The following is a 22720-nucleotide window of genomic DNA, read 5'->3' as shown; positions in this document are numbered from 1 at the left end:
AATATATATTAAGATCCTATCAACATAAAATAAGGTACCCTAGAAACAGAGGAGTGTGAAAATTCGAATCAAAGGAACACTAGTCATTATAACGAACAAATCCCAAAAGAAGGAACCCTTAGAGAAGCAGAGGATTGTGACAAATTCGACCGACACTAAAGGAACACTAGTCAGTCAGTTATGACAAAACAAAACCCAATCATGGTTAAAAAGTATGTATATAAGAATGATGGAAGAATTTACACTGCATGTAGGCATAGGTTCTGCCAAATGCTTCTCTCCCTCAGCAGTCAGCCCTATTGTGCTTGGTCTATCCTTCGTCCTCAAGGTAGTGGTTCCAAATTTCGGCGGATGGATGCTTTTGGTCGATTTATATACTATAGGCTTTGATTCGGTTTGGTAATTAACCAAAGCCATTTCGGTTTGAGAGTTCGGTTTACTCTTGAGTTATTGGAGTGTGTTTTCGTCCCACATCGAGAAGCCGAGCCGTGAGAGTCATGTGAAGACTAGTATAAAGCGTTGAAGGTGAAGGACGAGAAACATTGCCTTAAACTAATGAGTAAGGAAAACAAAGCGAACGGTGAGAGCCGGTCGCAGCGCTAAATCGTAAAACATTGAAAATGGCGCAAGAATTTATGGAAGGGTAAATAGGCTGGTGCGAGTGTTGACGCTGCTTACTTTTGCAGAACTCTCTTGTGCGGGCCTCCCCATCCCCCATTAATAATTAGTTCAATTTTAAACCTTAAATTATATAATTTGCTGTTGAATTAAAGAATCAAATGGTTTTTTTTTTATTGCTCGCTGAATCTCGATTTTTTAATTATTCTCTCACTTTTTTTCGGTTATCGGAAATTTCGACATAAACGCCAGCTTGAGTACGGAGCTTCACATCGAGAAAGATCATTGTGTAAGTTGTTCTGTCTTTTTTTGTTGATTGCTTTAATTTTTCAATTACGAATCTGTTAGATGAGTTTCGACTGATTGGGTGTCTGTTTTGTTGTTCTTAATATGACCTGCTCCAAAATTGAGTCAAAATTCGAAGAGGTCATGGTTGCTTGGGGTGTTGAATTTTTTTAATGGACTTAATTGATTTGGTTTGAGATATATTCTTTGCTTGTAGTTTCTGGAATCATCTTTTGTAACATTGGCTTTGGTTGGAGCAATATTGATGGAGTTAGAGATAAAAGTTCTGGATAGATGATGATTTCATTTTCTAGTCTGGGAAATTTTTTAGTTTATACTTTGATGACAGTCTCATTTTCTTGGCAAGAGAAGCAACTGTGTGCTTTGATATCTGTGTCATGTACAACTTTGTTAGCACCTGTTGGATTTTTTAGAATTCGTTCCTGACCATTGTTCCTAGAGTTTGGATGCATCATAGATTTGAACCCAAGAGCTTTCCCATTTCTGATATTTATGTTTCCAAGTCTTATGCAATGTACCTGATTTTAGCTCGTTTTTGTGTAGTCCTTCAATTTGGTCTTTCTTGATCTTTGCAGTAATTTCTCAGTCTCTTCCTTTGTCCAAAACATGGAAGAAGCCCATTCAGTGAGTAGTCCGAGACGAGTTTTAAGCTTCTCGAAGAGAAAGAAGCAAAAGCCTGGTTTCCAGGATACAGATAGTAGAAGGTCATCTCCATTTCGAGCATCAGAAGTGCATGGACCCAAACCCTCAGAGGTTTATGGTTTTGTAGGGTCGATATCGACTGTTGTTGCCACAGTGATCTTCTTGATTTGGGCATATGTACCAGATAAGTTGTTGGAGTCTATAGGAATCCATTACTACCCAAGTAGGTACTGGGTATTGGCTATGCCGACGTATTTGATGGTGACCCTGATGTTAGCTTTGGCTTTTTACATTGGTCTCAACTTCATCGCCACTCCACCCCCAACCTCTCTCAATACCTTGTTTGGTGAGTGCCCGCACCGCTCTTTAATTTCCTCTCATCTGATGTTGTTTGAGATATGAAAATTGTTTCCAAAAAATGTTCTTCAAGCTAGAATGTTTTAAAATGTTGTATCTGCAGGGCATGGTTTTGGGAGTTTGCTTAAGATGATGATGACTCTAATTTTTTGTTTGTTTGTTATGGCAGATGAGTACAGTAGAGAACCTGGGGAACTTGATGCTGGGATGGAGGAAGGTGAAGACAGGCCTATAGATCCAATCTCTGACATTGATATTACAAGAATCAATGATCTTATGTTCAATTCAAGTGATGCCAAGTGATAAAATTTTCAAATTCTCTAGAGGTAATAACCATATTGACTAAGCCATTACTCTCATTAGTAAATGGATTCAGCTTTTAGTGACTAGAGTGATTCAAGTGTAAAAGGAAATCGTGATTAATGATGAGCTCCAGTGATGGATCCTTTTAGTGTTGCACTATCATTCTTCTTATATATGTCAACCATTACCAGTAGAAATCACCAATTGTGGGGTCATGTGACCTGTTCCTAATCTAAGAGTTATAGTGACCTGTTCATGCCGGGAACAACTAACTAATTGGGATCATGCCAAAAGAACAAGCATCCTAAAGTGATTATTTAGGTAATGACACAAAACAGATGATGATCCATTTCCTCGGGCCTTCTTCTTTCTGCAACTTATATTACCACTCTGCAATCATATTTTTCTCAAAACAACCACTTCTTCTTGTGACTTCTCTGAGAACTCCACTTCTCATCTGTTGGATCCTTGGATTAAATGCTTCATAACAGCAATCCTGCTTCAAAACTTGAAGTCTACTCCGAGATTTATCCCTTAGAACTCAACTCTGTACTGAACCTCTTTCATAACTTGAATCCCTGCTTAGCAGCCGTGAGTCTTTGGTGATGAAACCAGCACTAAGCACAGACTTGTGTTAGCCTTATATGCATCGAACCTATCTTGTTCTCTTTGAATCCTGGAACCAATCACACAGAGTCTTCTACCTATATATGCCGCACACCATGAACGTGATTCAGTCTGGTAACTGTCCATATCAACATCTGCAAACTTGATACTCTTGTAGTCTTGTTGACTTTTGATTCTCCTCTTGTGCACTGAACTTGGAATCAAACTTTTCTTGAATCATATGCAGAAAACCAGAATCATCCGGTTAGTAAACAATGCATTAATTAACTTAGATTGTATTGTACTTACAATCATTTGTTTAACCACTTCAGCCTTGAACAAACTTGTACCGCCATTTAAACTAACAGAACAAGCCTATAAAGGGTACTTACAATCATTTTTTTTAGGATTCAATGTATTGTACTTACAATCATTTGTTTAACCACTTCAGCCTTGAACAAACTTGTACCGCCATTTAAACTAACAGAACAAGCCTCTAACCATCTTTTGTTATGAAGTTTCCTAGCAACTTATAAAGAGACATATACAATATTTGTGAAAAGTGTTTTTTTTTTTTGTTAAAAGATGAAAGAAAATTTTAAATTGGTGTGTTTTAAAAAAAAGATTTTCAAAAAAAACAAAAACCAAAAACTAGTAAACAAACATTCAGTCCATAACCCACCTTGGAAAAACCACAAAGCCCTAATTAGCACTTTTCTTTGAGAGACCAATTCTCTCAATCAATTTTAGCTTCTCCGTCGTGCGCTTTTGCTTGATTTTGTAATGTAAGACTTGTGTTTGGCATTTTGTGATTTCCGTTTTATTTGCTTCTTCTTCTCTGCTATTCTGTATTGATAGAGTTTAAATCTCGTCACCAAATTGATGTCACTTACATAAAAAATCTTCCTTTTTTTCGAGTTTTGTTCGAACTAGAACTCAAAATCTGGGACTGGAGGGATATTTCTCATGTATTTAGCTCCTGGGTTCATTTGGTTATCATCTTTGAGGTATCAAAATTGATACTTTATGGATTGATATATAAAAAAACAGAGAACAAATTTTGATAGATTAGGTTGTTTTCTACTGTGATTTTGTTATAAGACGATTGCTCATATAGGTTGATTAATACCAATTTGACTAGTGATTTATGGGTTTGGGATTTAACCCATTGTCCAAATTGCGGCAAAATTGGATCAATTCTTCTTCATTTTCTTTGGTACAGAAATCTGAGGAATTGATACAAGTGGGCTTTGATGGGAACCATAGACCTTAGAGCTGCTGCAGATGAAAACTCGATTGCGGATCTCAGGAGTCAAGTTCACCAGCTCCCTTGCTGCATTAGATTTGATGGTCCTGCTGATGTTTCCCACTATTTCAAGCCTCAATCCAGTGGTAACAGAGAACACTTCTTTGTATATGTAATTCTGTTTTTCACTTGTGTATTGTATAGTGAGATTAATGTGGAGAGCTGTTGAATTTGTAGATGTTGAAATCGATGGAGTAAGAACTGAAGAAGCTCATTTCAGAGGAAGGAAGTTGCAGGGAGCAACTATCTCACTTCCTAGTGGCTATTCTGGTACCTTTTTCTCTTCTTTCTTACTGATGGAAAGGTGGAACTTTTGAATTTCTTGTGGATATTTCTCAAGAGTGATGGAATTAATGTACATATTCCTGTTGATGGAGATCTTAGTTAGAAAGTTTTAAGATGTCCTGATGAATCTGCTACTATTTTTGATGTTGGAGAATTTATGTTCTGGTTATTGACAAGTCATTTGTGTTTGGCCTGTTCATATGTTATCCCTTCAGGCTTTGTGCTTGGACAAGCGAGTAACCTGAATGCTAATGGAAAGAGAAAAGCTTCTATGCCCGCAGAAGAGAACCAGTGTTGGGAAGTGAAGGCCAAATTCGACAACCTGACATATTGGAATCACGATAGTCTTCCTTCAAAGGACGATACTTTCTTACGTTCTTTTCATTGGTTTAGCATTGCAGAAGCGGTGAGTGTATACTTTATAGTTCCATCCATATCTTGTTGGTTTTGGTTCATAAGTTGCAGGTTTTTTTTGGTTCCTAACTTGGTTGAGAACAATGATTTGACTGCAGCTGCATAAACCAGTGAAAGTGGAAGACTTGGTTGCAAAGGATAAAATATGAAGTGGCATTAACCGTTTTGGGTTTTGAACAAAACATCTTGTAAAACAAGCTAGTAAGTAAATCTAAGACATGAAATTCTCAAGGCTTGTTCGAGCATAGATCATGTATTTCTGTAAAACTTTTTTCTAAGAGATGAAAATGATACTTTTGATTTAGAGAAATCACGTCATTTCCTTTAATAACAGTCATTACAAGCATTGGATTTGTTTCGTGTATCATGTCTGCTCTAAACGAGTCTACCAAGACTCTTCTGATTCCTCATCCATCAGTTTTTTTGTCTGTTTTATGATTTGAAACATCTTCAGAAAAGTCCAAACCGGACCAAATATGTTGAGGATATATGATAAGTTACTATATTTTCTGATATATCTATTTAATTTTGAAAAAAAAAATTAGAAGAAAATATTTGTCTATTTTAGTTTGGTTTTTGGTTTCCAAATATATATATATTTTTTGTAATTTCTTATAATTTTCTTGTAAATTTTTAACCTTAAGGGTTTATATTATTCAATTTTATGATTGTAATTGTTGTTAGCACAAAGACAATGCGATCCATTGAGTTTTCATGAACTTCAGTAGTAAATGATCTAAATAATAGATAATTAGCTAGTTGACAAAAAAAAGAAAGATAATTAGCTAAAGTAAACAAGATATAATTGTAATCCTTAGGAATGCTCCTTAAATTTGAGTTAAAAATGCATATGTGAGTAATGCATATACACTTGTCCTTTTAGTGTTATTATTTTCATTATATTGGTTGTGTAGGTTTTTGTCACTTTGTCGATTATGTCTTCTTAAGTCAAATTATATTTTGCCATTTTAAAATTCCATTTCCAAATATAAAAATATAATCTAAGAATAATAAATCTTTATTCAATATGTAATATGTAAATCCTATATCTGAATATTAAGAATTAAGATATTTACTGCATAGCTTAAGAATATAATAATAGCATTACCTTATAAATATGATTGTAAAAAAATCATTTTTTTTTTGAAGAAAGTGATTGTAAAAAAATCATTAATTGTGTAATATATATGACTTATAATAAACATTAGATAAAGTTATATAAAAAAAACTTAGTGAATGTTTTTAACTTCATTGTGAATGCATTGAATTAAATATAGAGAGATTGTTCTCGTTTGAACTTTGAAGTTTGACGAGGGAAATTTAATAAACAACGAAGGGACGTCGTTTTCATATTCTTTGCATGGATCATTTTTTTTAACGGTCCCATGCCAAAATTATTGGAGTCTTTTGAATTAAATAAACAGAAATTTTATTATTAAATTGTCAAAGATTTCGTGTAACTGACCATTTTTGACGTCGATTTCGTTTCTCTTCTTCTTCAACAATTTGAACAAGTGTGATTGTGACCCAGGTTTGTTTCTTCTTTCTCTCTTCAATCCAATCTTGTTTACCTAAATTTTAAGCAAAGTTTCCATTTTTTTCAGTTCATAATTGGAAGTCAATCTAATTATCCTTCAAATTTTCTCGTAAAAGGTTCTTTTCCCAGATTGGGATCGGTGAATCTTTCAAGATCTTTTAGTGATAAAGGTTCGAATTTGCTTTTGCCCTTTTTCTCGATTTTGATTTCCATTTTCTGGGTTGCTCTTGATTTGTTAGATTTTCTCTGATTACAACTTCCAAAGCTATCATCTTTGTGCAGATTACTTCGTTTCTATTCTGGGTGTATGTTGATTCCTGAAGAGTTGGTGTGAGGTCTCAAAAGAAATGGAGTCTAAGGAAATTAGATCATCCTCCGTGATTGAGAGATCGATGCGTTTTAATGGACTATTTCAGCCTCTGCATCAAGATAAGCTGAGAGTTGTTAAGAAACAGAACCAACAAATCCAAAAGGAGTCCATTTCTGGTTTCACAGTGATTCCAACGCAGGAACTTTGTCGAGTTTATCTCCGGAAACCCAATTTGTTGGCTTCCAAGGGTATAATTGATGCACTAGCTAAGCCTCCTCATAGGAATTATGGTAGGAGATATCATCAAAACTTGAAGTCAAAGTTGAGACATCATCACACAACAAGTGTTGATACTCTGAAACACAAATTCCGGAAGAAAGAGAATTCTCTGAGATATTTCACTCCTCTTGGTTTCGGTAGTGGTTCTTGTTTAGGAGATAGGAAGAAAGTGAAAGACCTTTCTTTTGAGGAGAAACCAAAGGAAATGAAGAAACTTTTTGATGGTACTACATTTGGTCAGAAGAAGGAGAGAGTTGTGAGAGAAGTTAAATCCAGTTTGATGGTTAGTACAACTAGGGACAGAGTTGCAGCAGATGTGAAGTTCAAGGATTTATCTTCTTCAGGTTTCATTAGCAAGGTAACCTTACTGATCTCATTATAACTATCCCAAAATTGTCCAAGGTTTGACTGTATGGAGGAATCAGACCATTTCTAATAGTTTCCTTTACCTTGAGTTCCTTCAATTTTGAGACCAAGTTCCTTCACCTTCAAATTCCTTTTCGTGTTAATAATGTTAAACTTGTGATATGCTGCTACTGATTTTTGTGTTAATAATGTTAAATAATGTAACATTCTTTAGAAGTTAATTAATGCAAACTGAACAGTCACTGAGTTACATTACTCCTAGCAACTTTTGCTTAAAGGAGATGTTATGCATGAACTCTTGAAGCTAATGTTGATGTTCTACTGAACCGCAGGATAAAAATGATGAGTCATTAGATTGCTCCAATGCATCTCTGGAATGTCTGACGAACTCGGAAGAAGCTCATCAACCTAGTCCTGTTTCTGTTCTGGAGCCAATGTTTTACGAAGATATCTTAGACGACAGTGAAGATATTTTAGACGACAGTGAAGATCTTCCTTATCCCGATTTTCAAAGTAAGGAACAAGTTTTGTAGCTGTAAATATTTGTTGCTGCAATGTGAAAAAACTGTAATAAACCTTTTGTGTTAATCTCAATAGGTCTAGAGAAACAGCTGGAAACCCTGAAATCTGAATCTGAGAGTTATTCAGATGGGAGTGGGATGGAAGTATCAAGCGATGAGGAGTCCGTTCTTGATTCTGAAACCAAAGAAAGCAAGGACAGTACACCAATCGGGTTCTTGGATACCCAAGAAAGCAGGGATTCTTCTTACATTGATGATATATTGGCTGAAGTTGTACTTGGGGACAAGAACTGGGTTCCTGGCAAACGTGATTCACTGGATTTAGTCATCATCCCCAAGATCTTTGAGAAACTGGAGAAGAAGTATTACGCAGAGACATCTTGGAAAAGATCTGAAAGAAAGATTTTGTTTGACAGAGTCAATTCAGGTCTTGTAGAGATTCTAGAATCCTTTTCAGCTACACCAACATGGAAGAAACCCGTTTTTAGAAGGCTTGGCACCACGCTAAGCACATGTGGACTGAAACAAGAACTCTGGAAAGTACTTGCCAGGCAAGAGAAGCGAGCAAAAAAAGAATCATTGGCTAAAGTGCCAGTCATAGACATTGATGAGTGGTTAGAACTCGAAGCTGATGATGAGTCAGTGGTTTGTGAATTAGAAAGCTTGATAGTAGATGAGTTGTTGGCTGAGGTTGTCAGCTTCATGTAGGGTATAGAGGGATTCGTTCAATTCTTTTCTGATTCACATTGCAATCTCTGCATTTTGATTGAGACTAGAAACAGAGTAGTAGTTGCATTTGGCTTGTATACAAATAGTTTCTTTTTCAGGTCTAGGATTGGCCTCTTAGCAAGTCAGTCACATTGCTTCAAAAGCTTATTGTGACTTGCACCCATTTGTCAAAGTGTTTCAACAAGTTTTTTGTGTGAATGAAACAAGATTTTGATTGAAACAGTCTCATTTAAATAAATTTCTTTAGAAATCAGATTTGCACAACAAAGGAAAAAGGCCCCAAGCGGAGTCTAGTGAGCAAGAACATATACAGAAGCAATCATTTCTTGTTTTAAGTCTCATTTTCTCCTCAAGCTTTGTAGGTGAGGTATACACTGAAATGGAGGATGGTATCTTGACCATCAGTGATATGCTGGTTGTCCTGGTTATGCAGAGTTTCAACTATGGCATACCCTTTGGCGTGCTCAAACTTCCCGGTCCCGCCTATAACCGCAATCTGGGAGGCATGAGAGGCGGTCCGGTGAACCCCAAAGAAACTAATGGCATCGTCTAAAGTGTCTTGATGGTCATGCTCTCCGTGTAGCAATACTGTCAGAGAAAGAGTTTGACTTGTTCCGTCCAAGGAACTGGCCAAGTAAAAGCCTTGAGCTCTCCCTATAACGGCTGAGCCGAGCTCGTGGCTTTCGGTTAGCTCATCATCTACAACGGTTATGGTTCCGAACATGAGATGCTGGAGGGCAGCACCGGGAGGGAGGTTTCCGGCGGTTACAAAAGGGAGATTGTTGGCGCTAAGGGCATCGTTGGAATTGCCGTTAGTGTTTTGGATTACGGTGGAGGTTTGAGCACCGCCAAGTCCGGTGAGAAGTGGAGCTGTGTTTGGGTTAATGACACTGTTGATGTTGTTTGAGTTAACCAGTGGGACTCCATTGTCAACCGGGAAAATGCTGTTGCTGGCCTTTGAGAATGGTATTCCGTTCACCTCGGTTTGAGCTACTATACCGGTAACCACACGAGCCGATGGGTGAGACCCGCCTAGCACGTCGTGCATAAAGAACTCTAGTAAAGGCTCTGTAGCCCCTGCTGGACCGGCTGGGACTGTAATTGCTGATGCAGTTGTGGTTGTGGTTGCGGGTCCTGTGTTGTCATCGGTTCCATCATCCTCCTCGGCTTCGGTTGGAGCCACAATGGGGATTTGGCCAGTAGGGACCAACTGAGGCTGAGGTTGGATCTCGTCAAGAAGTCTAGCGGAGTTGATAAATGCGAGGAGATTGGAGGATATGAGGAAAAGAAAGATGGTAATGTGAAGAGCTTTGGCCATTTTAGTATTACGTTTGGTTACTCAAGTTGTCTTTGGTTTGTGTTCGATGTTTTATTGATGGAAGGACTAATGGGTTTATATAAAGAGGCATTGGAGAATTTGGTTTAAGGTGATGAGAAAGGAGTGGAGTTGTTGTTGTTGTTGTTGATTTGCTTTAGTTGAGTTAGAAATTCAACTGATCCTATATTTTCTTATTTGGATTAGCTAATGATTTGCTACTTGTTAATTATTCTGTTTATATGGTAGAACTTAAGAACCAACTTTTGCTTCGACAAGTAAAAATAAAGATGGCCTTTGCTATATACTCTTCTTTGATAACAGAACCAATACTAGAAGAGTCGATGTCCTATTCGTTTCATTGAATGTCTCCTCAATTTGTTGACTTATGGATTGTCTCTTAACCACATTTTGCACGTTCAAACATAATGAACAATTTCTTTCAAATCTTTTCATTGTGAAATGAAACATAAATTATTATATAGATTTACGGTAAGTCAATGGGTGACAAACATTGTAAACTACTTAACATAAACAGAATTCAGGAAAAGAGAAAAACAAACAAACAAACACAATTTAACTATGCTTAATTTGTTTATTAGATTGATAACTACCCTTTTAAAGAGATGCCATCATTTTTACGTTTAAGCTCCGATTCAAACCCTCCATGTCCATCAGAAACTTTCTTGTCCAACCAACCAATGATGTCAGCAAAAACAATCTCGATATTCTCTGGTGTCTCTCCATAGAGTAAGCCATGCCACATCCCAGGGTACAACTTGAAAGTCTTGTCTGCACTCGACGCAACCTCATAAAGCTGTCGGCTCACTGCTTTATCGGTGACTTTATCGTCTTCTCCGTGCAAAACCATGAACGGTAATGAAACCTAAACCATTACATGAAAATGTTCACATAACCAACCTCTTAAAAAGATAATCTTCTTCTCTTCTTCTTAAATAATGAAATGTATCGATGAATACCTCATTCAGTCTCTTCTCGAGATCGGTGCTAACCCTCAAGAGCTCATAAGCAGTCTTCAAACGTGGACGTCCCTTGTAGCAGTAGGGATTTTCCCTAACCTATAATCATTTCACTTTATCACTACTTTTACGTTTTAAATTAGACATATATATGAATTAGTATGTCTTGCTAAAAAAGTGAAAATACCTGTTTCCTGATTTCTGGCTGCTTAAAAGCAGTCTCAATGATATCTTGGCCAGGGATGATTTTCCACGTAGGTATCACTCCGCTAAGTTTGGACAATATCGAAATTACCAAAGGGCTTGGTTTCATTTCTTCAGCAATCTGTGACATCAAAATAAAATTATTAATCACGCCACATGTTAATAAAGTTAATCTACACATCTTCAAAATTTTACATGTGATTCTCCCATACACATCTATAATTAGTTTTATTTTAATGATTATATATGCTTTGAGCATCATCCATACCATGATTACTTCACAAACTTAGCGGGATGGCTTTAATAATTAAACAAGATTAGTTATAAGATAAATTGATACTATGTCACCATAAAGTTTGAATTCCCTCAATAATTACCTAACCAGTTGCTCTACTAATGATTCAGCATCTTTCACATCATGATGACCCGTTTGAAAATTGACAACCAACATTTTAGCACATAATATGTTTGTTCCTTTCGAATTGGGTGGGCAAAAAGTTGCATCACACCAAAACAATACTGTTTTAATCATATTCAAACTTCCCTCTTATAAAATATGAACCAGGCTGGCTAATTACTTCTATATATGAATATATTTTTCTTAAAAACAAAGAAAAGTATAAAATTTAGATTCTTTCCCTAATAATCCCCATTATAAAATACAAGCCAGGCTGGCTAATGCATACTGGTTCTACTTTTTATATTTTTATAAAAAAATTATATGCATATGTAACTCTCACTTTTTTCCACTAAAAAGTTTGAACTTTATCTTTTTTAAACAAAACCAATTTGCGTATGAAAAAAGACATTACCTAAAAAATATTGCAATGACCCATACTATTAGGAGATGAAAAGATGCATGAGAGAATGAATATATACCTTACACATTGGTGCAACCAAGACAGCCCCATCCCAAAACTGAGGCTTCTTTCTGTGTAACAACAAAAGCACTGCGCCTCCCATTGATTCTCCTAACAAGAACCTCATCTTCCCTTTATTCTCTTCTTTCTCTAATTATTCCAACCACACAGAAAAATAAACAAACATCAGGCAAAACTTTTTGATAAAGTCAGACAAAAAGAAACTCAATTATGTATGGGTTGCTTCCATAAAAAAAAGCATCATGATGATAGATCATTTCCAAAACATAATTTTCTTAGTAGGATTTGTTGAATTATTCTTTAATTAGTCAAAATTTTGAGGATGTGGTAAATAAAAAAGCGGTTTTGACAGAGTCTTCAAAAGATAGACTAGGTTTCAAAAGTCAATATTACACTTTTACCCCAACAAAAAAGTCAACATTACCGCAAATGCTTGTGTAGTGAGTAGAGACATCATCAACGAGATGGTCAAAGTTTGGGACATAAGCACTAAGCCCATCAGATTTTCCATGTCCTTCGTAATCAATTCCATATACCGCAAATCCTGCTTTCACAAGCCTCCTTGCAGTACCTAATCCAATCATATATTAATTTCAAACATTGTTAACAAAGCTTTTGATGAATACAACATATACAAAGAAATCTTTAATTGGGCTGAACAATCTCAACTGTTCATGGTGATGCTACATTCCATTGCATAACCATGGCAAATGAAGACTAAAGCCTTTGGCTCTTGATTTGCTGGTACCCATTTACACGTGAACAGTTTCATTCCTCGAGTGTTCTTGATGAAACTCTGCATATACATAAATAAATAAATAACCACCAATCAAAAACCAGATTTCTCTATCTATATGAAAAAACAGAACACAAACGACAAACCTCTTCATACTTGATGTTCTCTGTTTCACTTGCCTGCATACCAAAAACCCAATTCATTACACAAGAAGAACAAATTTAAAACAATTTCAGATATTATATGAAAGAGATAGAAACCAGAGAGTATTAAATCTTAACGTCACTAACCATTCTTACGAAGAGATTTCGTCTGAATCTCTCTAGTTTTGTTGGATGGAGACACGAGTTTATGATAAGAGATATCGAGTGTTTGTTGTACGGCTCTGTTTATATTGGGTAGGATTTTGAGGAAGAGGACTATACGTTATAATGCGACACCGTTTTTTGTCTGAGAGCGACGATTTAACAGATTCTCTTCGCACCCCTACACGGCAACACGTTTTTTTTGTTACTTCTTAATAAAAGATAAAATATTCCTTGACAAGTGGCAATTCAAGTTTGGCGACGTTTAAAAGTACCCCCTCAACTTTATAAATAACGCAAATAGTACCTTAAGTCTTAAATTTATCAGAAAACACCCCCTCAAAGTCTTTCACTTTTGGGGGAGTAAATTTGGTGAAAGAATTTTGACAGTGTTTTCTTAGGTTTTTCATTTAGCAAATTAAACTCACATCTAATACGCTTGGAGATGTTAATGAGGTGAAAATCAATCTTTTTGAAGAGTAATGTCAAATCTTAAAATTTTATCTTAAAATAATGTTTGATTTATCTATTCTGTATTACAAATATAAAAACGAACGATCATAAGAACCATCAAATGAAGCGTCTAGAAAGTCAAATCTACAATTTCTACTACTTAATTTACATCTTATAAAATGTCAACTCTAACATTAGATGTAAAACTAAGTTATGTATACTCCGTTGACTAACTACCTGCAAAAAAATTTAAACAAATTAGATACACTTTCACTATTTTTTATTTTATTTTTTTTGTTAAATTGTGATTCCGCATCAACTTTCACAATTTTTAAGATTTTAATTTCATGATTGACCACTATTTTATTAACTCAATGCTTCAAAGATACGGCAAGAAATATTTTAATTTTTGGATCCCCGTATCCGCGTGTGGCAGTGGCAGTGGCAGTGGCATATCATTGCTCGTTTGCAAAAATTCGGCAGCCTTTGACGAATGAGTCGGTTGGCTTGTTTAATATTTTTTTTTTTCAAGTATGTAAAAATTGGTGATCAAGATTCAAGCGACGACTGTAAGATAAAATTAAAAATTACAAAATTTGTGGTCGGTTTTTCGATTCAAAGACTCTTAAACCATTCAACATGCCGAATTTTCAGCAGAATATGTCAGCACATATTAATTTTTATTCTTAAATTCAAAGTCATGACGTTCTTTTCTTAAAGATCCCACTAATCTGTTACAAAAGAAAACAAATGTGTAGTGTAAGCATTTATTTTCTAATAGATCAAATTGTCACTGTGTGCAACTAGTAAGATCAATCCAAGAAGAAGATGATTTCAGCAATATGGCTAAGTTGTTTATTAGATATTTTGAGTTCTTGGACAAGAAAAAGTTGTGCGTAATGGGCTTTTTAAAAGCCCAGTAATATTTTGGAGATATATATATTTTTTACTCAAAAAGCTATGTCATTGCAAACTATACACAAGTAGGTTTATCATATGTGGTTGATAACGTAATGGCAGACGACGGTGGAAACGGAGACGGCGCCACCGCCGGTGACTGCTACGCTCATCATCATCGCCGAGATATCAAACTAGCAGGAGATTCAAGTGAAAATTTAGACTCAATCAGCTCTCTGCCTGATGTGATCCTCCAACAAATCCTCTCCTATCTTCCGACCAAATTATCCATCAGAACTTCAGTCTTGTCCACAAGATGGAGGCATGTATGGTACGATACACCTTCCCTCTACTTTGATGGACCAGGAACTTTTTATAGGGGACTGAAGGCTGATACGTTAAACAAAACCCTAGCTCGATACAAGCTTCCCAAGATTATGAGTTTTCACCTCTATACCAATATGTTGGACAATGTTCCTTACATTGACGGTTGGATCGAGTTCGCAATATCCAGAAACGTTGAGAATCTGTCGCTGGATCTCGGTGAGAGTAATGGACGTGGTTTCCATAGTATTCCTGAATTCATCTACACCAGTTCTTCTGTTAAGCAACTCAGCCTACGCCATTGTCATCTGATTCCAAGATGCGCAGTGTCTTGGACATCCCTGAAAAACCTTTCATTGCATACTTGCTCACTCTCTGATGAATTATTTGCTAAGACTCTATGTGGTTTTCCGTTTCTCGAAAGCTTAAAGTTGTTTTATGTTATTAATCTGATGGTTATTGATCTAAGTAAATCGTTGCGTCTAAAAACATTAGAAATATATAGCTACTTCGAGCCGGGGCCAATGCACATTGTGGCACCACATATCCATTCCTTAAAATTGACAAAATCTAAGTTTTCATCTACTTTAGTTGATGTCTCGTCTTTAACCGAAGCTACAGTAGAAGCTATACCAGACGTTGACTTTTGCATGCGTAATCAGCCGACAAATCTTCAAGTCATGACGCTGAAGATGCTAGAGAAGTTGCAGAATGTAGAGAAGCTTACTTTTGGGGCAAACTTTCTTAAGGTATATATCTTTTGGTGTATTCAAGTGTCATATGGATATATTCTTGTATTCTCCAATGCCTAGATGTTGCAGAATTACTTACTTTACTCATGTAGAATCATTTAATTTCAGAGTATTGATTAGTTTTCATTAGCCTTTGATTTTCAATAAGTCTTGTGTTATTTGCACTCTCTAAGAAATTGCTAAAAACTAATATATTTGTCTTGCTCAAGAGTTCTGTGTTTCGGTATTCACTTTTGGGCAGTGCTTTTTGTAGCTTTTATCTATTGCCAAGGTCCATGGTGTTTCTTTTCCAATGTTCAAGGCTAAAGCTTTGACGGTTGAGACAACAATGTATGAGCATTGTGTAACTCCTGGGGTAGTAAGTGTGCTACAAAACGCACCTGAACTAAAGTGGCTAACCCTAGTACACATAATGGATAGCGGCAGCGGCTTCATACAAGTATATTAACCTCAAACCCTCTTTTCTTATTCTTTACGACCATTCAAACTATATATTACCGAGTTTGAATAATCCTAAAATATCATTTCCTTTCGCTTTGAGTTTTTAGAATCTGATATATTGTTTTAATTTGTGTTAATGAAAATGTTTCTGTTGTACACAGAAGGATGATCTTCTCTACAATTTGGATCCACGGGATCAACATTGCAGGTGCTGGGTATTTGAGAGGACTTTCTCGCTAAAGACAAAGCATGTTGCTTCGTTCTTGAAAATTATCCTGAAAAACACGAAGACGTTAGAGAAGATGGTCGTAAGATTGAAAGATTATCTTGAAGAAAAGTGTTTTGAAGAGTTGCTTCAGATAGTTCCATCGCTCTCCCTCGACAATAATATCTCCATTGTGCTCAGCTAAACCAAGCCGAATCAGAGAGTTTGGTCTGGAGTCTTACTGGCTATATATGTTACATCAAATCTCATTTTAAAAGCGTACTAAGATGATGAAAACTTTACTTTATTTTGTTGGATTATTTAGGAAATAATAATGATATATGTTGATTTTGTTCTCTATATGTGAATCTATATACAGTATACACAAAACCATTGACAAATTTTAATTTGCATAAATATATTCATACAAAAAAAAAAATGATTAAAAACAAAGTATTTGTATTTAATGGGCTTTTATAATAATACCCAATAATATATATATATATATATATATATATATATATATTATATCTTGTCGAAAAAGCTATATTTCAATGAATACACACATAATCTTGTAGGTAGATAACCTTGATATGTGTATATATTGGATAATGTCTAAATTTAACTTTATCTAATATATAGTTGGATAGAGTATATTAGCATCTATTTTATATGAATGCACACATAATCTTATGTAAGAATTTTTAAAAAATATATATCTTGCTCAATCTTATTCTTAATACTGATGAAGCGTAAACATGAAATAATTTTTCTTTAATATATAGTATAATTTACAATAGCAGCATTAAAAATCAAAATGCAAAACACCAGAATTTCATCAAAACACTTGTGTAAAAAAATGTAGCAAGTCAAACGACTATTCCTTGAAATTAAAACCATCATTATTCTGTTTAAGCTCCGACTCAAACCTATCATTTCCATAATCACTTCTTTTTTCCAACCATCCGATGACGTCGGCAAAGACAATTTCAATGTTCTCTGGTGTCTCGCCGTTGAGCAAACCGTGCCACATCCCAGGGTACAACTTTAAGGTCTTGTCAGCGCTCAACGCAACCTTGTACAGTTCTTGGCTCACTGCTTTATCTGTTACTTTATCATCACCTCCGTGTAATACCATAAACGGCAATGAAACCTATATAATCATTATATATATGCATTAGTTGTAAATTATAACCATAATTTATACTATATTACAAATTTTCGGATGATTTTTAGACACAGAAAACCTAATCACGAATATATTACTCTTTGAGTCCAATCTGAATATCAATGCATTAAGGGAATCTTGAATATATGTAATCATTTATATATATACCTCTTTAAGTGACTTCTCCAAGTCGTTGCTGATCCTTAAGAGCTCATACGCAGTTTTCAAGCGTGGTCGTCCTTTGGAGCATAACGGATTTTCTCTAACCTTAATTAGTCATATATACCATAATGTACAAAAGTTAAATCAAGCGTTGATCAGTTTACACAGATTTTTTATAAACTAATCATTTTGATTACTAATGTTATATAGAAACATACCTGTTTTCTTATTTCTGGCTCTTTATATGAAATCTCGATGATATCTTGACTAGGAATGATTTTCCATTTGGGTATAATGGAGATAAGCTTTGTTAATATCGAAATAACAAAAGGACTTGGCTTCATTTCTTCTGCGATCTGTGACAAATGAATATATATTCCACATTCATACGATTTCTTTACTGACAAAACAAATGTTTCATTTATATGCATTTAATTTACATCAATCTATGAAATTACCTATTGTATAAGAAAATACGCATTTTTATTAGTTGCATATATAGCTGACTACATGCCTGGATACTATAAACATGGATATCAATGATAGATAAACTATCATTTCAAAATCTAGTAATTTGGATTGATATATGATTGATTATTTAACATACTTTAATGGAAACGGTATATAATGATTAGAAACAAAGTTGACTGAGTCTCAAATCAACTAATACATGATCTCTCATTATTCTAATCCAGCCACAACGAATTCCAAACACTTGATTTTAAAAAACAATATATGTTTCTTCTTTGTGCATGAATAAGGCCTTATGCTGTAATTATGATCTATAAATTGGATTTGCAATGATCATATATCCATGTGACAATTGAGAGACTTTTCCGTTTGATTGTTTCTTGTAGAAGAGTGGGTAAACTACATCTTTTACTCACATAAGAGTTTGCCTCCGAACAAAGTTTGCCATTAGTTTTTTTTAAGGAACCACACGATATATTTATTTCTGCACGCACGACTTATTTTACTCATAGTATAGAAAATGTTTATAGATGTTCGGTTAAACATAGTTTAATTTCAATTACATATAAGAAATTAAAGTGCCTAACAATAATATTAGGCAACTAAAAACTCTTATAAAGATGAGAAATAGTGAAATACCTTACACATTGGAGCGACCAAGATAGCTCCATCCCAAAAGTCAGGGTTCTTCCTGCGTAGCAACAAAACCACTGCTCCTCCCATTGACTCTCCTAACAGAAACCTCATCTTCCATTTGTTCTCTTCTCTCTCTATTTATATTTTGCATTCCAAAGAAAATTAATATATCAAATTAATTCTTAAGTTTATTTGATAATTAATTAATGTAAAAATAGAAAAAACACTCAGGATACTCATTTATCAATTGCTTCCATCATCGCACGTTCGACCAAGAAAATTCATATTGATTCACCAATGAGTTAGTTTTTTCATTTCAAGTTTTTTTTTCCACACAAAAATATCAGGCAATAAGTTAACTTTTATAACCACAAAGTCAACGTTACCGCAAATAGTTGTGTAGTGAGTGGAGACATCATCAACGAGGTGGTCAAAGTTTGGGATATAAGCGCTAAGCCCATCAGATTTGCCATGTCCCTCATAATCCATTCCATATACTGCAAATCCTGCCTTCACGATCCTCCTTGCAGTACCTAATCCAAGATCATATTCATCTCAAACGTTAATAAATTTTCTATTTTTGTGGTACTAAGAACATTTGGATCTTAGACCAGATTAGGGTATATTAGTTATCTCCACGTCGCGATAAAAGCTTCAATCTTAGATGCAAAAAATGTATTAAAATAAAATTGAAAGATATAGAATTTGTGAAGTGGGTTGATCTCAACTATTCATGGTGATGCTGCATTCCATGCCATATCCATGGCAAAGGAAAACTAAAGCCCTTGGCTCTTGGTTTGCTGGTATCCATCTGCACGTGAACAACTTAAATCCTCGAGTGTTCTTTATGAAACTCTGCACATAAATATATAATCATCAATTAATCACCAGCTTTTTCTATCTATGCGTTGATCTTAATGCATACATCTATATATACACCTCTTCGTACTTGATGTCCTCTGTTTCACTCGCCTGCACACCAAAAACAATTCATTACAAGAAACAAGAAAGAACAAATACACTTTTAGGTTTAAACCAATATCTAACAAAAGGAGATTGTTAATCAACTAACCATTACGTCAAAAGAGATTAGTTTGAATCACTTTTTTTTCTCTCTTGCTTTCTTGGAGACAAGAGTCGAGAAAGTAAATGGAAGAATTGTAGGTTCTGCTTGTTCGTCTGACCCTGACAACTTAATATACATGACTTCCCCCTTCTTGTTTTTTCCTTTCACCCCTTCAACTTTCAAAATAATACAAAATATACCCCCATCTTACGAAAAATCTTAAATTAATTCCTAACTCTCAAAAACTATCGTAGTCAGTGAAATAGTTTTGACTTTTGAGTTATAATTAGAAAAGTAGTTAAGTTCATATGGATAATGATCATTTCTATTCGACGAAAAGTCGTTAATGTACTTTTTACCCATATTCCATAAGTGCACATGGGCAAATTACATGAATCCATAAAGAAATGACAATATAGTAAAACTGGCATGATTTCGTAGCATATTCATGCATTAAGCTATAACTTTATTTTAGCCGAGTTTGATAACTTTCCGCCGAAATTGTTAAATGGTTAGTGGTTCTTTTAAATTTCGAAATTACAACTTAGAATGGTCATGATGTTGAAATCAATGTTTCTGACTTTAGTCAATTTATCACAAACTTATATCTATCTAAAAAAGTATGTGGGGTCATTGTTATTTTTTCTAAATTTGTATATGGTTTCAGAACTACGGCGTCACATTTATTGATTTTTTGGCCCAAAAGTAATTGAATTCGGTTAATTATGCATAGACCTAAAGTATCACTTTGAATCTGTGCTATCTACAAATTTGTGTGGTTTTAGAGGTTTGTTAACGAGTTGTTATGCTATAGATTTAGAGATTTTTCCGTAAATATAATAAACTTCACTACTTATTTCACAAGTAACTTCGTAGGTAAAGTATGTAACATACACAAGTACACAAACGGCTGCCCAAAAAAAAGAGACTGTATCGTTCACTTATTTATGCTTCAAGAATCCATCATGCTTGTGTTTTAGCTGACTCTCTAACCCTCTGTTCGAATCGGTGGCTCTATCCTCCAGCCAGTTTATGATATCACCAAACACAGTTTCTGAATTTTCAGAAGTTTCTCCATATAACAACGCATGCCACATTTTGGGGTACAACTTGAATGTCTTGTCCGAGCTTGAAGCCACTTCGTATAACATTTTGCTTACGCTTTTGTCCGTCACTTTATCATCTTCTCCGTGAAGAACAATGAAAGGAATAGATACCTAGTTTAAAAGCCATATAGCTAACTAATTAATCATCAAATTTTATAAATGTTTCTTCTTCATTATAACCAAATATACATTATCCAGAACTATATCTAAAAACTTAGAACCTGGTGAAGATTCTTCTCGAGATCTAAGCTAACCAACAAGAGTTGGTAGGCGGTGTTGAGGCGAGGCCGGCCTTTATAGCAATACTTGTTCTCCCTCACCTGTAAAATTCACATGAATCATATATATGGCTAATAACAAGGTTACAAGATTGATATTACAAGTAAAATGTGGCGTCTTAGATCATAATCAATCACCTGATTTCTGATGTGAGGTTCTTTAATTGCAATGTCAATAATATCGTTTCCTGGAACTATTTTCCACGTCGGAATAAACTTGGCAAGTTTAATAAGAATTGAGATCACTACTGGATGTGGCTTTATCTCGTCTGCTAACTGTGCATAACAACATTCATTGTATTAGTTGAAAAGCAAAACATTTTTATTATCTCTGTGGGACTTTCGGTAGATAATTGATGTAATCATTTTGATTATATTAAGTTTTGATTACTTGTTGTTTAATTAGTGGTACACTGGTAATAATGGTATTTTGTTGTAACAGGTAATGGTTTTAAAATAGAAACTATGAGACAAGGGACTAATGAAGAATGATTGAACCATTTTTCTGTATTATCTAAGGGCATTTATTACTAATCCAATAAGTATAGAAGATTATTGAAAAATTATGGCTTATTCCCGATTGAAAAAATTGAAAAATTATGGCTTATTCCCAATTTAAGAATATATATTTTCGTTTTTGATTGAGACTTTTTATCTGATTCTTAAAACATCTTTGAAAATATATGAAGACTATAAATAATTTTGGGGTCCATACCCTCTAATATACCAATTAATGATGCAATAATACTAAGGATAACTAAATAACAATAACTGGAAAAAGAGATTACTAACCTTACACATGGGTGCGACCAAAACGGCACCGTCCCAAAAATGAGGATTCTTTCTGGCTAAGAGCAACACAACTGCCCCTCCCATGGATTCTCCGAGTAGGAACCTCATCTTCCCCTTGTTCTCTTCCTTCTCTACAAATTAGTTTCACCATTTCTTTTAGTATAATATTAATGAAAATCTAAACACATATCAAATTAAGGGTTTTCCAGAAGAATTACCACAAATTGTAGAATAATGATTAGAGACATCACCAACGAGATCATCAAAGTTACTGATGTAACCATTCAGACCCTCGGATTTTCCATGTCCTTCATAGTCCATTCCATAGACCGCAAAACCGGCCTTGGCTAGCCTTGTGGCTGTGCCTGATTAATCCCATAATTCGTTATATCGTTAGTAAATATAATAATAATTTGATCCACGTTAGTACATATTTTAACATCTGACTGAACTGTTCATGGTGATGCTGGACTCCATAGCGTAGCCATGGCAGAGGAAGACCAATGCCTTTGATTCTTGCTTCACTGGTTTCCATAGACAAGTGAACAACTTCATGCCTCGTGAGTTCAACACAAAATCCTGCCAAAAGAAAAACACACACACACTTGCATTAGACTTAAGAGAATGATTCTGCTAGATCGAGACTATAGGATCAAACTCGTAACTCGTAATCAAAAAAAAGAAAGGAACAACTATCACTTTTCTACAGTTACAGAGCTCTACATCATGAGCTTGGAAGCATATATAAAGACACTAACCTCTTCATACATAACCATGATCCTCTGTTTTTTTGTTCTGTTTTTATACAAAGTTAAGATATTTTCTTGTTTTCAAAGGGATTTATGAGGAGAGCGAGAGAGAGATAGCGAGAGGGAAAGAGTTAGTTGTTGTCTGATTTATAGAAGATGAAAATAGAAGAGTCAAGAGGAATAAAGCGACCCCAAAAAAACAGGGGACCATGCATTTACG

The 22720-nt window shown here is 35.0% G+C and overlaps 8 protein-coding genes across 11 annotated transcripts in view; 4 read left to right on the top strand and 4 right to left on the bottom strand.

Annotated features, from left to right (window-relative positions):
• Nucleotides 1–415: 415 nt before the first annotated feature.
• On the top strand, nucleotides 416–4141 carry LOC110229105 (phosphatidylinositol N-acetylglucosaminyltransferase subunit P). Of its 2 annotated transcripts, none has more exons than XM_021028095.1 (4): nucleotides 416–907; nucleotides 1500–1912; nucleotides 2093–2249; nucleotides 4055–4141. In XM_021028095.1, the coding sequence occupies exons 2-3, from the start codon at nucleotides 1531–1533 to the stop codon at nucleotides 2224–2226; spliced, it is 516 nt and encodes a 171-aa protein (XP_020883754.1). In that variant the 5' UTR covers nucleotides 416–907; nucleotides 1500–1530; the 3' UTR covers nucleotides 2227–2249; nucleotides 4055–4141. The 2 variants fall into 2 exon arrangements, with proteins under 2 accessions (XP_020883754.1, XP_020883753.1); XM_021028094.1 differs by lacking the exon at nucleotides 4055–4141 and having other exon boundaries at nucleotides 416–695; nucleotides 871–907; nucleotides 2093–2388.
• Nucleotides 3490–5183, top strand: LOC110229106 (ribonuclease H2 subunit C). Its single transcript, XM_021028097.1, has 5 exons — nucleotides 3490–3617; nucleotides 4055–4224; nucleotides 4316–4408; nucleotides 4639–4829; nucleotides 4936–5183. The coding sequence occupies exons 2-5, from the start codon at nucleotides 4086–4088 to the stop codon at nucleotides 4984–4986; spliced, it is 474 nt and encodes a 157-aa protein (XP_020883756.1). The 5' UTR covers nucleotides 3490–3617; nucleotides 4055–4085; the 3' UTR covers nucleotides 4987–5183.
• A 1115-nt stretch (nucleotides 5184–6298) lies between these two features.
• On the top strand, nucleotides 6299–8742 carry LOC9315864. 2 transcript variants are annotated; one of them, XM_021028087.1, is made up of 5 exons: nucleotides 6299–6368; nucleotides 6491–6544; nucleotides 6657–7321; nucleotides 7662–7842; nucleotides 7927–8742. In XM_021028087.1, exons 3-5 carry the CDS (start codon nucleotides 6722–6724, stop codon nucleotides 8556–8558), a joined length of 1413 nt encoding a protein of 470 aa, XP_020883746.1. In that variant the 5' UTR covers nucleotides 6299–6368; nucleotides 6491–6544; nucleotides 6657–6721; the 3' UTR covers nucleotides 8559–8742. The 2 variants fall into 2 exon arrangements, with proteins under 2 accessions (XP_020883746.1, XP_020883745.1); XM_021028086.1 differs by having other exon boundaries at nucleotides 6442–6544.
• A 45-nt stretch (nucleotides 8743–8787) lies between these two features.
• On the bottom strand, nucleotides 8788–10245 carry LOC9315863 (dirigent protein 9). The gene has a single exon (XM_002879750.2). The coding sequence runs from the start codon at nucleotides 9895–9897 to the stop codon at nucleotides 8929–8931; it is 969 nt and encodes a 322-aa protein (XP_002879796.1). The 5' UTR covers nucleotides 9898–10245; the 3' UTR covers nucleotides 8788–8928.
• Nucleotides 10246–10349: 104 nt separating this feature from the next.
• LOC9317721 (caffeoylshikimate esterase) lies at nucleotides 10350–13174 on the bottom strand. Of its 2 annotated transcripts, XM_021028090.1 has the most exons (8): nucleotides 12986–13174; nucleotides 12842–12874; nucleotides 12629–12755; nucleotides 12384–12530; nucleotides 11958–12088; nucleotides 11062–11199; nucleotides 10875–10973; nucleotides 10350–10780 (listed from the first exon to the last, which is right to left on the bottom strand). In XM_021028090.1, the coding sequence occupies exons 1-8, from the start codon at nucleotides 12986–12988 to the stop codon at nucleotides 10505–10507; spliced, it is 954 nt and encodes a 317-aa protein (XP_020883749.1). In that variant the 5' UTR covers nucleotides 12989–13174; the 3' UTR covers nucleotides 10350–10504. The 2 variants fall into 2 exon arrangements, with proteins under 2 accessions (XP_020883749.1, XP_020883748.1); XM_021028089.1 differs by lacking the exon at nucleotides 12986–13174 and having other exon boundaries at nucleotides 12842–12880.
• Nucleotides 13175–14201: 1027 nt separating this feature from the next.
• LOC110229140 (putative F-box protein At2g39415) overlaps nucleotides 14202–22720 on the top strand; it is a 38953-nt gene continuing 30434 nt past the window's right edge. Inside the window, exon 1 of the mRNA XM_021028354.1 lies at nucleotides 14202–14867. Coding sequence (XP_020884013.1) covers nucleotides 14467–14867 — 401 coding nt within the window. The 5' untranslated portion in view covers nucleotides 14202–14466. The remainder of the gene's footprint in view (nucleotides 14868–22720) is intronic.
• LOC9315861 (caffeoylshikimate esterase) lies at nucleotides 16867–19678 on the bottom strand. Its single transcript, XM_002879748.2, has 8 exons — nucleotides 19582–19678; nucleotides 19449–19481; nucleotides 19238–19364; nucleotides 18896–19042; nucleotides 18513–18643; nucleotides 17621–17758; nucleotides 17409–17507; nucleotides 16867–17225 (listed from the first exon to the last, which is right to left on the bottom strand). Exons 1-8 carry the CDS (start codon nucleotides 19582–19584, stop codon nucleotides 16950–16952), a joined length of 954 nt encoding a protein of 317 aa, XP_002879794.1. The 5' UTR covers nucleotides 19585–19678; the 3' UTR covers nucleotides 16867–16949.
• LOC9317720 (caffeoylshikimate esterase) lies at nucleotides 20407–22624 on the bottom strand. Its single transcript, XM_021028352.1, has 7 exons — nucleotides 22510–22624; nucleotides 22204–22330; nucleotides 21970–22116; nucleotides 21752–21882; nucleotides 21098–21235; nucleotides 20903–21001; nucleotides 20407–20792 (listed from the first exon to the last, which is right to left on the bottom strand). Exons 1-7 carry the CDS (start codon nucleotides 22525–22527, stop codon nucleotides 20517–20519), a joined length of 936 nt encoding a protein of 311 aa, XP_020884011.1. The 5' UTR covers nucleotides 22528–22624; the 3' UTR covers nucleotides 20407–20516.

The sequence above is a fragment of the Arabidopsis lyrata genome (assembly GCF_000004255.2).
Source record: "Arabidopsis lyrata subsp. lyrata unplaced genomic scaffold ARALYscaffold_4, whole genome shotgun sequence".
In the NCBI taxonomy this organism is placed as follows: Eukaryota; Viridiplantae; Streptophyta; class Magnoliopsida; order Brassicales; family Brassicaceae; genus Arabidopsis; species Arabidopsis lyrata.
Note: the sequence above shows the minus strand (reverse complement) of the source record. Positions and strands in the feature narration are given on the sequence as shown.